Raw genomic sequence first — 16,360 nt, 5'->3', positions numbered from 1 at the left:
AATACTCAGCCTCCGTTCTTCTGTCTGGAAGGACTCTGCGCTAAATTGATTCAATTTTTTTGCCACGCTCCATCGTAAAAATTATATGACCTACATGTTGAGTGGTACCTGTTCTCTTTGAAAGTCTCTGGCTCGACTGCCAAGAGCGATATCTGGTAGCGAGACCAAAGAGTTCAGTTTTGTCTCATTATACCAAAACAATCTTTTTCCTCGTCCTCTCGTAGCTCTGTGAGGGCCATTTGGCAAACTCCCGGCGGGCAGTCATATGCTTTTTACTCCAGAGTGACTTCTGTCTAGTCACTCTTCCATAAAGGCCTGATTGATGATAACTGCAGAGATGGTTGTCCTTCTGTCACAGTCGAAAATCTCTGCAAAAGAACTCTCCAGCTTTGTTTGATCCCTTTCAGACGGGCCGACACAGGGACGTGGGTCAGAGCTGCTATGGCAGTCAGTCTGAATAACTCAATGTACTGTCTCCTGGCCTGAGCTGAACGTGGGTCAGACACTGCTTTGGTGAACAGATTTTACTCAGTGATAAGGCTTTAATTTAAAAGTACTGACTTCCAAGCACAATGAAACCCCAATGTCTCAATTATATGCTTCTGCTCTGCTGTATACTCAAATAGAGTATGCATCAGAGAGAAGGCAGACTGTACACATATACTTCACCCTTATTATCCCTTATTATTAAAGGTCACTGATCTGTCCAATCAATGTTCTCTTCCAGTAAAAGCTCTTTGTGATTTAGAAGTGTTTCTATTTAGCAGTAATGGAGTTCTCTTACTTTCTGAAATTATTAGTTTAAATTAATTCAATCAGTTAAATTTATTTTCGCAAGTATTGAATTTTAAATGACCTTAGTCTAGTGTGGTGATATGAATGCTTTTCAAACCTAGTGCATATCAATCTCTGGGAAACTGCGAGGTATTAAATGTATATGAGTGAATGTATGTGTCTGTGTGCGTAGTGAATGTGTGTGCCTACCAGCTACCAATTCCAGCTTCTCCCCAGGGTCCCCCTCAGTGTAGAGCTTAGGGTGGCAGCGGTAGCCTATCTGGCTTATAAGGCTTGCAGGCAGCGCCACCAGGTCCCTGCGGATCAACACGCAGTTGCGGTTCTCCAAGGCCAAGGGCACCGCTGCCATCTCTGGCTTGTCCTGAACTAATAAAAGCAAGAAAGAACAGAATGATTTTAGGGAGAAAAAAAAAACACAAAAGGTTTTGTCTTACACAGCAAAACAGATAGCGGTAAATGTGCACAAAGCCAGCAAAACCAAAGTTATATTATCATCCACACCTGTCTTCTGTGGCCCTGTCAAAATAAAAAAAAATAAAAGCTACACAGTTTAATTAGTAAAGCAGGTTGCGGTAATCTCATACAAGTAAGTCTTTTTGTGTTTCATAAATGTTTTAGAGCATTGCAGATGTATCCTGGATAAGTCATGATGCTGCATCAGCAACTTCAGTTTTGGAGAGGGACATATCCAAAACTGGGTGTAGGGTTCCTACTCACAAAATGTTTCCCCCTAAACCTCTGAGATGACACACACACGTGCACACACACACATAGAGAAGAGGAGAGATGAGTCCATTAATTGTCACGTATCCACATGCTGAAAAGTGTGAATTAATCTATTAGGATGTGCATAGACACTTATGCCTACACACACAAACACACACTCACACACACACACACAGAGGAAAGATGTGCATGGGTCTCAAATATCCTACAATGTCACCCTGGGGTGCTCTGACTGATTGCAGATAGAGTGGATTTCATAAATATCTGAAACTCTAGAATTTGACAAGCCTGTGTGATGCCTTTGAGCTGCAGGATGTGAAGAATGATGGCGTGCGTGTGCACATGTGGGTGTGCGACTATCTATCGCTGTGTGCAGTCTGTGTGTGTTTATGTGAATGCAAACTCAAGTGACTTTACCATCTATGCTTGTATGTGCAGACAAATCTACACAATTATAAAATTGAGGTACAAAACCATAATAAAAAGCAACACAGACCAGCTGTTGAAGCTGTGATAAGGAGAGTGTTGTTGGTCACGATGTACTCCAATCATAACTCCATAAAGCTATCTTTATGCTGAGAGAACCCACACACACTGGAGGCACAACATCCTGCTTTGCTACGATGTGCAGGATACATGATTTATGAAAGATTAAATAATGTAACTGGGAAGCAATGAATGTGCATCAGTTTAGTTTTTTTTTCCCCCACATGACACATACAACAGGTTACATTTATGCTTATATTTCCTGCAAGTCATGCTGAGTTTTACGTATAGATTGGTCTGATATCAAATGAATTTCCTCCATTTGAACCAAGGGCAGTTGAGAAAGAAATGCACTTAGTTAGATCTTACTTGAATAGAAAGATTGTATTGAAGCACCCTTGCCATTGAGACTGTCTTCTGTTTTTGAACTTGAAAAGTATATGCTGTAAGTTAGTGTCGTGAAATGAAACATCCTTGAGTTTTTCGCAAGACGAAAATGTAACATCAGTTGTGGACTGTATTGAAAAGAGTAAAATGCCTTAGTGCTTTTCACCTAGTATGCCTTTGGTGTTTGCTACACACCAAGCTCTGCAACACTTCACAGAGTTCGTAAATGCACGAATTACAACAAAATACTTACTTCCATAGGGGTTAGCTGAACGTCCATAGAGATGACTGTAGGCCTCCTCAGTGATCCCATCATAGGGCTCTTCCTCAAATTCCTCATCTTCGTTCTGGTAGGACGTTGGACTGTCAGTGGTGGGCAGACTAGACGCTCCAGGACTGGACCTTTCACCGCCTGCTCCTCCTCCTGCTCCACCTCCACTGGCCACTTGAAGGTGGAAAGGAGGCATCCCAGGGATGGGGGTCCCTCCGGCCGTTGTGTAGAACAGCGATCCGGCCCTCGCCAGCCGACTCCCCAGCTCCGAAGACGAAATCTTGCTTTGTGTTGAGGGTACTGTCAGGGGTGTTGGATCACCCCCTTCGAGTTTAATCTTGCGTTGCGGCATGAGCAGGGATGGAGACCAGCCCGGGGTCCCCAAAAGGGCGGCAACTGCAAGGCCGTTCCCATTATTACAGGGACTCTGTGGCTCAGATCCTGTTTCTTCTAAGGACCCTGCTGTTTGTGAGTCACAGTGAGGTGAATTTGCCTTAAACATTAGGTCCATGCCTCTTTCAACTATATGCTGAATTTGGAGGTAGCCAGCTGTGTACATGACCACCAGCTGTTCACTAGCTGCCATTGTTAGCTTCCCTGTATAGCAGAAAGTGAGGATCTGCTCAAAGCAAGCAGGTGTGACTGAGGAAGGCAACTCAAACTGGGTCTTGGTAGAGCTGCTGAAGAGGTCACGAAAGTAGAGGCTGCTGGCAGCCAAAACGGCCCGGTGGGCTTTGAAAGCCTGACCTGATAGAGAAAAAGAAGAATGTTTATAAAAAAAATTCCAGTGTTGTTTCCCAGTTCTGCAAATAACACAGAATCTCTAGATTTCTGGCTAACCAACCTTTGACCAGAATGGATACATCACAGTAGTGTCCCAGCAGGCGCTGCTCATTAAGGGAGCCCAGAACTGTGGCTCCAAAGTTCGGGATCTCCACATGGAGCAGCTGGGACATGTTGGCCGCAAGGGATAGGAAGATGGAGCTTCAGATATTCACTGCAGACTCTGCCACTGAGTGAGGCATCTGTAAAAACAAAAAAGAAGGAATAGAAAATGCAATGAAGAAGCGAAATACAGTGACAAAGAAAGGAGTGAATAGAAAATGCGTGAAAGATGAAAAGACATGCCAGAGGGAGGTAGAGAGGCGAGAAGGAAAAAAAATGAGAGAATCTTAGTAGGAAGCAAAGAGTAAGAATGAAAATAGAGTTGGGATAAAGTGAGAAAACGAATACAGTTAAGGGAAAAGTGAGAGGTGTGTGAAAGAAAGATGGATATGTGGAGATAGTGGGTGAGAAAGTAGAGGCAGGAGAGAAAAAGGAGGAGTCAAGTCACTCCACAGGGGGAAAAAAAAGAAACAACGAACACAATGCCGTGCCTACCGTACATAGAATGTTGTGAAATACCTTAAGGCTATGTTGTTCTACATGACTTAAATTCCAAGAACCTTGGACTCATTCCATGCATTGCACTAAATGCATCAACAACACTTCTTCCGCAGCATGGACTTTGATGACCTGAAAGTCCGCCTTGACAACAACTTTTTACAGCATGGAAAAACCATACTGAACATAATAATCGGTTCATGCCACAGTTTAGAGACTCTCCTTGAATTTGCTGACATGATACGTATGTCAGCATTTGTCCTCAATTCTAAACTGAGGCAGAAAACGATCCAGTAAACACAATTTCATCTTAACTTTGATGGCTCCTTTAACTCCTTCTCAGAGTAACATGCTCCAGGCTTATTTGCACCTTCTTTCTTTCCCTGAACCTTGTATCATTGTTTCTGTCTCCCCTCCAACCCACACACACATACATATACGCACTAGTTTCATTATTGAGCAATGCTGCAGAACAGTTTCCAGGAATACAAACTGAAAAAAAAAAAAAATGTCACCGCCTCTCTCTCTCACACATACACACACTTTCTCTCTCCCACTTCATGCACTCCATACAGACAGACATGCACTCTGGCTTACTTACATAAAAGTGTGCATGCACGAATACACTAACACACACACGCACGCACGCACGCACACATGCAGTACAGGCTGCATAGGGAAATTACTGTGTACTCTGGCACGCAAGCACTCACCTGGAGAAACCAGCATATGACTTTCCCCCTGCTAACAGTCTCTTACACATGCACAAATGCACAAAAAAGAGAGCCCACTGTTATCCCAGACAGTTCTGACCTGTGTAAGCCAGTCTTCTGGTTCAGACACACACAAACACAGCAGCAGCAGCAGCAGGAGCAGCAGTCAGGACCAGGACAGAAGAGAAATAGTTAGAGATGGAAGGAGAGCACTCTGATGTACTCCGTCTGGTCGACTCTTTCTTTCACTTAAAGTGTCATTCCCACTGTCTCAAAAGATGATTCCCTCTGCTGTCTGACTGACTTTTTCTCTGTCTGTCTTTCCCAGCCTATCTTCTATCTTCTATATCCTCCAAAGCCCCATTCTCTCTGCTCACTGTCTGTTCTAGCACTGTCTCAAAGCCTCCCTCTGCCTCCTTGTCATTATCTCTCTCTGTTTCTCTCTCCCCTCTCTCTATTCTCCAAGGGTTGAATTCAACAAGTGCCGCTGTAGAGAGAGAGAGAGAGAGAGAGAGAGAGAGGGGGAGAGAGAGATTCAGAGAGAGGGAGGAAGAGAATGAGAGAAAGAGAGGGAGAGGGGGGGAGAAAGAGAGCAGAGCAGAGCAGAGCAGAGCGAATCAATGATGAAAGGAGTGGGAGGCTCGGTGTGTGTGTGCGTGTGTGTGTGCATGTGTCTGCGCGCGTGTGTCTGATCAATGCAGTATCTATACGTCGCAGGGAGTGGGAGGGAGAGAAAAACACAGGCTACAGTTACAGACGGAGACAGAGACTGGGCAGAGCTAGAGAGTATCGAGGGAGGGAGGGAGGGAGTTGAGACAGAGAGAAAGTCATTTGAGGACAGTACGAGTAGAGAAAGACAATTAGGTTGAAGCAACTTCTGCCACTTGCCTCTGGACACAGATGTCTATATGGTCTAACAGTAATGGGAGGAGAATGACTAAGACAAAAGCGAAACGAGAAACAGAGGTCACAGCCAGCATTAATTAATTAACACGTCGAATAGTGAAACTCCTGAAATCCCTGCTTGACACAAGTCTGGAGAGAATGCGTCACAACTTGGTAAAGCAAAGCTTTGCTAAAATGGAAGCTTTTTTATTATACACAATGCAATAATCCTCTAATCCCTCCGAAAAATGTACAAATGAAAAGATTCATCAAAAAAGAAAAACACTCAATCTGCCATGTCAAGGTATTTCCCATTTTCTTACAATCTTTTTAAGACAATAGTTAAAAAAAAAAGAGGAGGTTTTACTTTTGAGCAAGTGTTGTGTATTTTCTCTGAATCATGCAAGGACATCTCTGCCAAACACCTACACATAAACAGAGAGCAGTACTGTCTTCACGCAAGACTATTTTGTATTGCTACATGAATTGATAAATTAAATGATTAATTTACGCCTCCGCTTCAGTAGCTCGGCTTATTCAAGTGACATTTTTGTGTTTTCTGTTGTTACTTTTTTGGCCGGCGCATAGAAAAAGGCCTCCCTACGTGCTTCTTGATGTGGATAAGAGAGGACAGGAGCCAGATGTCACCGCCTGTGACAGGACAACAGCTAAGAGAAAATACAACAGCTATCAAAGAGGATAAGTTCCAGAAAGATGCGTGTGGGAGGATATAAATGCAAAACTGCTGCTACGGATGAGTAAGAGAATTTTTACAGTATGTGTGTACATGTAAACACGCACATCCACACGTAAATGTTGTGTAATCCTTGCATGTCAGAGTGAAAACCAAGAAAAAAAAACAATAGGGATGGCTCTCTCACTGCCATGCTGCATTATAGATGATGAGACATGAAGAAAACCTTTCAGTAAATGATTTCAAAATCCATCTTTTCACCGCACAATGCGCAATCTGTTAAAAACATATAAAGCTGATGCAGAGCATTTTTTTTCTCGATCTGAGCGTGTCCCCAGAAAGTATCAAGACACATTGCGCTTCAGTCTTTGCCAAAGAAACCTCAAGTGGAGAAAGTTGTGCTAAACTGAGCAAACTTTTACTCTTCTGTCACAGCGGAAATATGAAAGGGAGGATATCACAAAGCACTGAATACAGTGAGTCAGACTTTGGTTTAGAGAGCTTTTGCCCCAGCAGTGTGATATCTGCACGGCACATATAGGCACACATGAGTGAGCACACACAAAAAGCACAGTCAAATGCAGGAGAAACAAATCCGCAAACACACTAATGCAAACAGACATACGCACAGTCCTCGGCTCTCACACGCCAACACACAGTCAGGTAATCTCCCCGTGCACACTCAGCAATACACATTATGTTTGTTTGTCTGTCTGTCCTTCTGTGAACTGGCCAGACTGCCCGTCCGTCGGTCTGTCCATCACTTATTGTAACCACTGTGTCCTTACATCGCCTCTCGCTCCTCCCCTCTCCCTTTTTTTTCCCTCTATCCTTCCCGCCCTGCATACCACGTACCCACTGTCTCTCTGCCAATTAATGCACACAGGGCTGCATTGCAGTGAGGTTGGCGCGTGCCACGGCAGCAAGCACAGTACAGAGTCTACAGACATGCATGTACGTGCCAGCCAGGCAGAGTGAGAGGGAGAGGAGGGAGGAGGAGGGAGAGAGAGAGAGAGAGAGTGTGAGGGAAAAGGGGAAGAGGGAGGGGGGACAGAAAGAGCAAAGGAGAGTGAGCGGAGAATATGTTGAGTCAGGCAGACAGGACGGTGGAGTGCCACATTGCACATACACTCAGCCGCATGTTCATGTAAATGTATGCACGAATGGATACGAAACAAGGACGTCTGCACACGTTCATTATGGGAATTAGTGCAAAGGTGCTTCACATAAATATAAAAGTGCACAGGCATGCACATGTAAATTCCAACCTCCTGCTGCCTGCATTAAATATAGACTTTGCACATCCCTGATAAAAAAATATAAGGCATGAACTCCCTCAACTTGTTTGTCTAACGAGGGATTATATGTGTGTGCGTGCTTTCCTCTCTGCACCTTGTGTCCTCATTTCCTACTGAGCGTGTTTGCATTTCCATGTCAAAGTTTCTCACATAGGTACCAAGGCGTGTTTTTACAATCATCATTATATACCCGGCTGTGACTTTTGGCACTTTATGCGAGGCGCGTGTGTGTGTGTGTGTGTGTGTGTGTGCGCGTTTGTGCAGACAGTGTCTGTGCGTTTTGATATGAGATTTGAATGCTGTTCTGATTGCCATTGTCTGCTTTGTTGGAATGTGTTACATCCATTTTAATCAAGGATTCATACCTACGCACAGTGTTATTAACTGTAGCAGCAGGTCCAGGCATATTTGAATAATATGAAGAAATGAGACGATTCGCCAGATGGCAAACAAACACATGCACACGCACACATACACACAGATTTTAATTACTAGTTATACTGTAGCTGCCCACTAAAGGACAATAGTGTAACATTCAAACATAAAACCATAGAAGTCATACTGGGGTTCATGCTTTCGCCATTTTGTACTTTGTGGAACAGTTCGAGTAAGTTCAGTCTGGAGGTAAAGTTAGTGTCGCACGGCGCAGATCACAGAAACTTAACTAAACCAACATTCAGGAGACATTTTATCTAGTCACAGGAAAGTAGCAACATTAATTAGTAGCTCATTTAAAGTGCAGCAATGCATGAGGAAAAGTGCACCGAATGAAAATTTTGAAGTGAGCCAAACAGGAGCTCATCCTTCCTCCCTTGCTTATGTTGTCTCTATACAATCTCAATATGAACAGTCCCCTCGTTATAAATATTCAGATCCTGCAGTTGTTCTCATGTCTAAAGTGTACCAGACAACAGATTCTATCCACGTTGAGACGGCAACGCTCCCTGGCAACAGTTCTACCAATCGGGAACGAGCGGGTGTCTGCCTGGGTCTGTCTGAGTATCATTATGGGATGTCGAGAGAGAGAGAGAGAGAGAGAGAGGGAAAGAGAGAGGCTCCTTATCACTGCTTATAATGCAACATCATTCTCTGTGTATAGACCCTGAAGTTGTCTGCACATAGTCAGGATCAAAATCATCTTTTCTTAAAAAAAATAAATAAAGAAAAAAATCTCCCTATGATTCATGTGGTTATGTAACAAAGAGACAACTATGAAATGATTTGTTGTGGGCTGAATATTGTCTGGTATCTTTCCACTTGTGTTCACTCAATATGCACCAATAATGTAACTCGTGGTCTGACGAGGGAAAAAACACAACGGCTGAATTTCAGTTTTAACTCACGGAACAATGTTTTCTGATGCAATACAAAAATGACAATGTGTATACAAAGTCAAACTGAAAATCGCATACTAGGGCGGAACGGTGTGACGTCAAACCTGTATCATCATAAAACATCACACACAAGTATTTTTCAAGACACTGCTGCTTGGTAGTTTATTTCTTAAGTTGGCTCACTTCTGGTTTTGCCATGATTAATATGAGCACTTAGAGTTTCTGCACTTGTGGACTGAGCTATAAATTAACTGATTTGTTAAACTCCTTGTTTTATATAACACCACCACTAAGTCTTTTGTCACTTTAAGCAACTGCAGCTAATATTCTATAAAAAAAACAATGGGTCAAATGAGTATTTGTAAACTGAAAGGAGACTCTTGTGGTGACAAACCCACAGACATTTATTACAAAACTTTACAGTTCCTCTCAGCTCTATGAATCTCTATATCTGGCCTATAATGAAATAATTCTGGTTCACTCTCACCACTTACAGTATTGCACTATAAGTGGTGAGAAAGTAGACAGTTGTTTTCACCAAAAAATATCTAATGAATTCACTGATTTCTACCAAAAGGCAGAAAAAAATAGCAGCTAAACATATTTTATGATAGTGAGGGGATGGTGGAGACCAAAAACGGAGCACAAAAGTTACATTTGCAAGATGACCAGATACACAGTTTCAATTTAATGTTAATGTATGACCGGAATTTATAAATGAACAAATGTATTCTAACAGTTAAGGCCCCAGAAAATCAGGGAGATAGAATCTTTCATTTCAAGCATATGTCAACAAACATGCTTTTAGTTTTAAATCACTTCCATTTGTTGAACAATTAAATTTACTGATTATTAAAGAATGAGCACATTTAGATCAGTATAATGCAGTCGTAACTTTGGAAATTTGATTAATTTAATTTGCTGCACATGTACTATGCCGCTTGCTGCTATTATATTTAATGACCACTGTTTATTTCCCTCTAAAATCCGGCAGCCGAAGGCTTTTGTGTGATTCATACAAAATGAACAATAACTTCCATCTATTCATTTCTACAACTGACTCTTTTGTGCAGTTTCCAGGGGACTAGCATGTACACACCTACTCACAAATGTACTGTGCATGTCATATTAATGTGCAGCCATTCTGGAGAAAGGAAACCAGCGATGAAGCAAGTTGACAACTACCACCTTTCATTGCAACAAAAAGCTCTGACATTTCACAGTGGTTGGGGACACTATCAAACAAAAAGTTGTGACAGAAAACTCCTGTAACAGTGGACTACCTGCCAGTTCGGCCTGCAGTCGCAGTGAAAACCAGACAGAAGAAGAGCATGTACAGTATGTGTCCATGCATGTGTGTTTGTAAGTGTGTGTGTGTGTGTGTGATCCTCCTGGGGCAAAGGCTTGCTAATGGACTCCAAGTGGCTGTGGGAGGTAAACAAACAAACATTAGCAGTGGCTACTACATCACACCAAACTCTGGCGACTAGGACACTGGAAAGACTCCGTGCACCAGTAAACACAAACACATCAATCCACATAGCCGTGCACATACATGATGGTATGTGGGCATATAAAGGAGAAAGGAAAGGACAATGATGGATGACCGGGAGAAAGACTACATAAGGGAGCTTAAACTGAAAGAAGTGCGAGTGGATGTGAGGAGATAGACGACTACAAGAGGCAGGAAAGAGGGAGGGAGCGTGTGTGTGAAAGATGCAAATAGAAAACAAGAGAGAAGTTGACAAAGCACAGTCACAGGGTGAAAAGAGTTAGAGAGGAATAGGGAAATGAGGCAGAGTGACAGAGAAATGTAAAGCTCTAAAAGGAGTTGAGAAAAGTCAAGGCCTTAAAAAGGCTAAACCAACTTCATTCACTGTACTGATCAAATTTCCACTTCAGATGTGACCATAATGATTGGTATATGGTTTAATTTCATTTTTAAGTGTTTGGTGCCTGTTTTTTTCTAAGCAGGGCAACAGACAAAGCCAAGTCATATCGACAAACTGACACTTTGTTCTAATCAAAAGAGATTCCACCTCCACATTACTGACTCTCAAATGTCAGCTCCACCAAAGAGGCTTCCCAGATGGCCATTTTCTGAGAAGGAAAATCCTACTACATGACAGAGGAAAAGAAGGAGAATACGACATGAGGACAACACGCAGGTTGGACTTTCAGCTACATTAAGCTCACTGCAGAACCACGAGGGCATGTGGGTCATTCCAGTTTATAGCAACACATAAGTGTGACGTTAGAGCAGCGGAGAAACTTGGGCCGAGGATTCACGCAAGACTGAGATATTTTGAACAAACACTGACACAAGAGCAAAAATCCCCCCCCCTCCGCCCTGCCAATTTCCAAGTTAAAAGGAAACCACGCAAGCAGCACAGGAAGAAATGAAGGGAAGAGAGAAAGAAGAATGAATGTGTGTATGTTAAGCAGCAGCAGCATTTGCGTGTGTAGACACAAGGATACAGTTTGCTGCGCAATGACTGTCATGTGATGCTTCTTTTTTGGGACAGTTTCTAACTAATAAATCCTTTACATTGGCATCAGCTTGCAGCTGCCTTGTGACCTTGGGACACATAACTGTATATTTTCTATGAGCCTAAGGGTCCTAATTTCATGCTGGCACGCACTGATCTTCTGCCAGCAAAGTATCAGTTTTGATGGGCTCAGGCAGTTTTTTTCCTTATGTGTTTTTTTTCTTTTGACTGAAGGGAGAAGCACTTCACATTCACCGCAAACACCCCCCAAATCAAATCAACGCAACTCTTCAAGACAAACTGAACATCATAGCCTGCATGGATGTCGGATTTATCTGTTATCTGTTACAGCTACGCCAAATTCCACTAATGTCTAAACGGAAGCACTATTATTTCACTTAGCTGTGCCGAAAACCTGGCGACACACAGCTGAACACAGCTTTATGAATCAAGCAACAGATAAAATATAACTTTTCCAGGTCATGAAGCTACTGTATGTGCATGCGTATAAGTGTCCAACTTCATAAAAGGGAACTCAAGTTAAAAGAAACATGATCTGCCCTTGGCATCACAGTAGGGAAGTTTTAGTCTTGCCTTGTGACTCTTCTTTGACAAGGGCATCAGTTCACTCTTGGGAGAAGCTGTTGTGGCATCTCGAATGTGCTCGTTTCCAAACTGTGATTGTGCCATGGCAGGGAGTGTACTGGCTTAAGAAGGAGCTAATTGGCTGTAGTCGATGCTGCTGAACACCTTGATAATTTATTCTTGCAAGTACAGTTGCAAATGAGGTGTGGCACTGTTGCTGTTCTAGCGCCCTTGGCCACGTAACGCCTAATAATCAAGTGAAACACAGAGGACTTGTGCAGTTGCTTGTACTATTCACTCATTAACACAAGGCTAAAATCTCATGGATGTCTTCATGGCTGGATTTAACTCCTAAGAAACCCTGAAGCAGAAATTTATGAAAGGGCCCCTATTGATCTCCATTATACATGGCAGTGTCATCATTACTCCGCCAATGAGGCGGCGCCTCTGCGATTTTGGCATTGATGCGGTTTATAGTCTGGATCTATGGATCTGTTAAAGAGTTCTGTGTCATTGCGAGATAGCAGCATGGCGTCACTGTAACTATGACTTCAAGTGAACTCTATGCCAATTGCTGATGATCGGATGATTGCAATCCTACTACAAATCGACCGCTGCAGACTAATCGGGATTTATCCATCTGAAATAATACAAGGAACAGCTGATTATATTTTGGGGGAATTTCTGAGTCTCACCACTTCCGCCACCTGCAACATATTTAGGTCATACCATGAACCACGACTGAGCAGCCTTGGCGGAGTACTCCGGTCTTTGAGTGCTTTTCTTGTTTCCTATGTCATCATAAAATTAACAAGTACTCTAAAGCTGACATGACAACTATTTTGATTTAAACAATGCAGTCATTTTTTAGGAACAATGCCAAGAATTCTCAGGTAGCAAGTTCTCTAATGCAAATATTTGCTTTTCTTCTGTCTGTTAATGACTTGAGGACACAGATAATAAAGTAATTTAAAAAAAAACATGACTTTCCAACACAGGAGCTCAATAAAACCAAAGAAAGTTAAGGTATCAAAATTAGATTTGGATACAAGTTTGCTCTTCAGAATCTCTCGCAGTAGCCCACTTTGCACTGCGGTTGGTAATCCAGCCTCGGATATCCTCTTTAACATGACCTTCATCTGAGGACGCCATGAGATGGCCTGCTGAGTGTCACTAACTGTCACACAAGGACTAGAATTAGGTTAGATTTGACAGGAAGTCTTTATGTTTGTGAGTGTATGTGTATCAGCTCTATGCATTTGTTCCAGATGTGATTTGATTTTCATGGTGCATGAGACGGTGAAACACGGAGAAAATGGAATGAATCAGCATGAAATGAAAGCACATCAGTGGTGATCGTGTGCCATATGACAACAGACGCACACATAAAAAATGTTAAAAGGGGTGTGGTTGTTCTGCTTTTACTGGTGCTTTGTTTCGACATATAATGTCTCTAGAATACTGACCTAAAATTAAGGTTAAGGTAGGAGTGAGCAGCGTGTTTGTCTTGCACAACATTGCTGATCAAAAACTTTACTGTATGACTTTAAGGTTAATACGATATGAGAGGCATTTTTATTTTTCGGTTGTTTTACCACGCCAACCATTCTTCGCTTGCCCTTTTATCACCCAGTGTGGCTGGCTGGAGTATGTAACAGTTCCAGGTCAAGTGCTCTCACAAGGGGCTATTATTGTTGTTCTTTTATTTACTTTGTCTATAAACAATATTAGATGTGCTACTCTAAACTGTGATGTACATTATGCAGATGACACTATTATATATGTGACAGACTCTTGTGATATACATTAGTTTCCGACCAATTTATCAGCTGGCCAGTTAAATCAGAATTGAATTATAGCCCTTTTCAAAATAATCATTGCCCAGAGTTTTGCCGATTAAACGCCGATATGTTCTAAATTTCTCATGAAACAGTAAGTACCGTTAAGTGTCATGCAGAATGATATCCTCGCACCGTTTGTTCAATACATGGAGCTCTGACTCCATAAAATCCTCAGTCTTCACCACTGTCTCCTAAGTAACTACAGGAGTGAGCTACAGTCAGATCACATTACAGGAGGGGGCCGAGCCGACAGGGAAGTTTATAATGACGTTGTGAAATTAACAATGACTCAACATGTCTCCCATTTCAGTTTAACTCTCGTTGCCATGTGTCATGACGAGTGACGCGTTCTTTGTTGCGTCAGTCATGCTTTTCATTTACGCTGCGTTGCTAAAGTTGTGGTAACCCAGCTTAAGTTACTCCTCATCTGTTTATGTTAGCAATAACATTGTTGTAGTTATGCCAACCTAACATAGCGTTAGCTAACAGCTTAAAAGCCAGTAGCTGTAGAAATAACGGATGTGTACAAAATATTTGAACGTACAGAACGAGCGTTCATCACTCCATCAGCTGCATGTTGAGGCGAATTTAAGGAGGAGCGATGTGAACGCAGAGAGGAGGAGGTTTATTCAGTTTAAATGATTAACATCACTGTCTGTCTTCACAACCCATCATGATGTCACTCTTAGTTTTACTTTGTCAGAAAATACTAAACCGTGACCCAGGTTGAAACGGCAACTCACTGTGTGTGTTGTTATGGGGTAACATTAGTGTCGGATTATTGGTGACCATAATATAAAATGCAACTCCGTCAAAGATGACATGCTTTGACATTTGAGAAAGGTATCTCTGGTTTTTATTTTGCTTCATATGAGTTCTGACTTCATGGCAAAGAAAATACTGGAGTAGAGAAAATGTGATTTAACGTTAAAGAGCATGAGAGAGCTGCATAAATAATGTTTTGCTAGGAACTTCACTCATCATGTTGCTTATAAACAGCACACACACACACACACACACACACACACACACACACACACACACACACATATATATATATATATATATATATATATACACCTACCTCTAATTTGCAGCAACAAGAAGTACATGACAACATGTATTTCATTACTCATTTATAGATTGACTCTTTTTTAAGGTTATGTAATTTCCCAGAGGTCTAATGCTTTGCTGCATGTTTTTGTACTTGACCATTCCTCTCTGTTGTAAAGTTAAACAAATACTAAAGAACAAAGTATTGTAAAACTGTAAAATTTTCTGCCTGTAGTTCATGTCTTTGTTGTTGTAAGCATTAAGGGGCCAAATAAAACGTTATTTTATTTACTATATATTTTTTAATTAATCAGCCAATTAATCAATTATCAGAATTTTTTTCTGCCAAATATCGGAATCAGCATTGGACTCAAAAAATCCATATCAGTTGAGCCCTAACATACATTGTTATGCTGATGAAACTATTTTATATACCGCAGACTCTTCTCATCACCTGGCCATTACAAAGCTACAGTCTGATTTCAGTATATTTCAGGCATGTTTTATCAAACATAAAAACTGGGCTTGTTTAAAATTCTGACTAAACTAAATATATGCTAATGTAAAGTGCATCTAAGACGGTCCAGTCTACTTTCCCTAAACACTCTCTCCAGAGCTTTCAAATTCAAACTGTTCAACACATTCATCCATCTATCCATCCATTGCAGAAGAAGCAAGATGCACTCTGGACAGATTTCCAGTCCATTTCAGCTTGGTTTTTATCATAGTTTTGCATCGCCAGACCATTTTCTAGCGCTGACCCAGCATTGCGTAGAATGGTCTGGCTGCTCCTCATTGTCATTTAGCTATGGGAGAAAAAAACACTAATTACAATCTTCTTGGACAGTGGTGTCCCCTCAAAATAATACTGGGAGAGTTATTTTGGTGGAACATTTGCATGGATATAGGTGAGAAGTCACTGAAATGGCTCATGCACCAAAATATTAAAAAAAAAATAGCAAAATTTCCCTTATTGCATGACTAAAGACTTCAACAAAACTTTCAATTTGGATGAAATGGACATTGTTTCACATACTGATGGGATTTTTGAAAATGGTAACACGTAGACAGCGGAAGGGAAGGTCAAAGTCAAGAGAAATGCACAGCCATGGCAGGCTTGTAACTGGTATCTATTCAATGAGTACGATTAGAAAGACATTAACCCACCCGGATCATCTGACAAGCACCTGTCACAAAGTTGGATTTGTTTTTTTTCAGACAAACAAATCAGGATTCTCCTTTGCTAATCAGTAGACCACTGTACAGTCTACATGCCTCGGTCTCTGTGCATTGGAGTAGACACTGCTTTAGCACAGGTGATAAATTCCTCACCCCGCTTTGCATCTTACACGAAAGGCGAGGACGGGCCTATTTAACCGACAGAAGGGAATGACGTTCGACAAGAAAAACTGTGTCTCAT

At 41.8% G+C, this 16,360-nt stretch overlaps 1 protein-coding gene across 4 annotated transcripts in view; it reads right to left on the bottom strand.

Annotated features, from left to right (window-relative positions):
* The window catches only part of LOC110957850 (nucleus accumbens-associated protein 2), a 31,932-nt gene that overhangs the window by 6,953 nt on the left and 8,619 nt on the right, over positions 1-16,360 (bottom strand). For 2 of the 4 annotated variants that reach the window (XM_022204061.2, XM_051938350.1), the window contains exons 2-4: positions 3,510-3,690; positions 2,648-3,412; positions 985-1,161 (exon numbers count right to left, since the gene is read on the bottom strand). In XM_022204061.2, coding sequence (XP_022059753.1) covers positions 985-1,161; positions 2,648-3,412; positions 3,510-3,621 — 1,054 coding nt within the window. In that variant the 5' untranslated portion in view covers positions 3,622-3,690. Of the gene's footprint in view, positions 1-984; positions 1,162-2,647; positions 3,413-3,509; positions 3,691-4,761; positions 5,476-16,360 lie in introns of those variants that run through there. The other 2 variants (XM_051938349.1, XM_022204056.2) reach the window with 2 other exon arrangements.

The sequence above is a fragment of the Acanthochromis polyacanthus genome, chromosome 18 (genome assembly GCF_021347895.1).
Source record: "Acanthochromis polyacanthus isolate Apoly-LR-REF ecotype Palm Island chromosome 18, KAUST_Apoly_ChrSc, whole genome shotgun sequence".
Classification (NCBI taxonomy): domain Eukaryota; kingdom Metazoa; phylum Chordata; class Actinopteri; family Pomacentridae; genus Acanthochromis; species Acanthochromis polyacanthus.
This window is presented reverse-complemented; position numbering and strand designations above follow the sequence as displayed.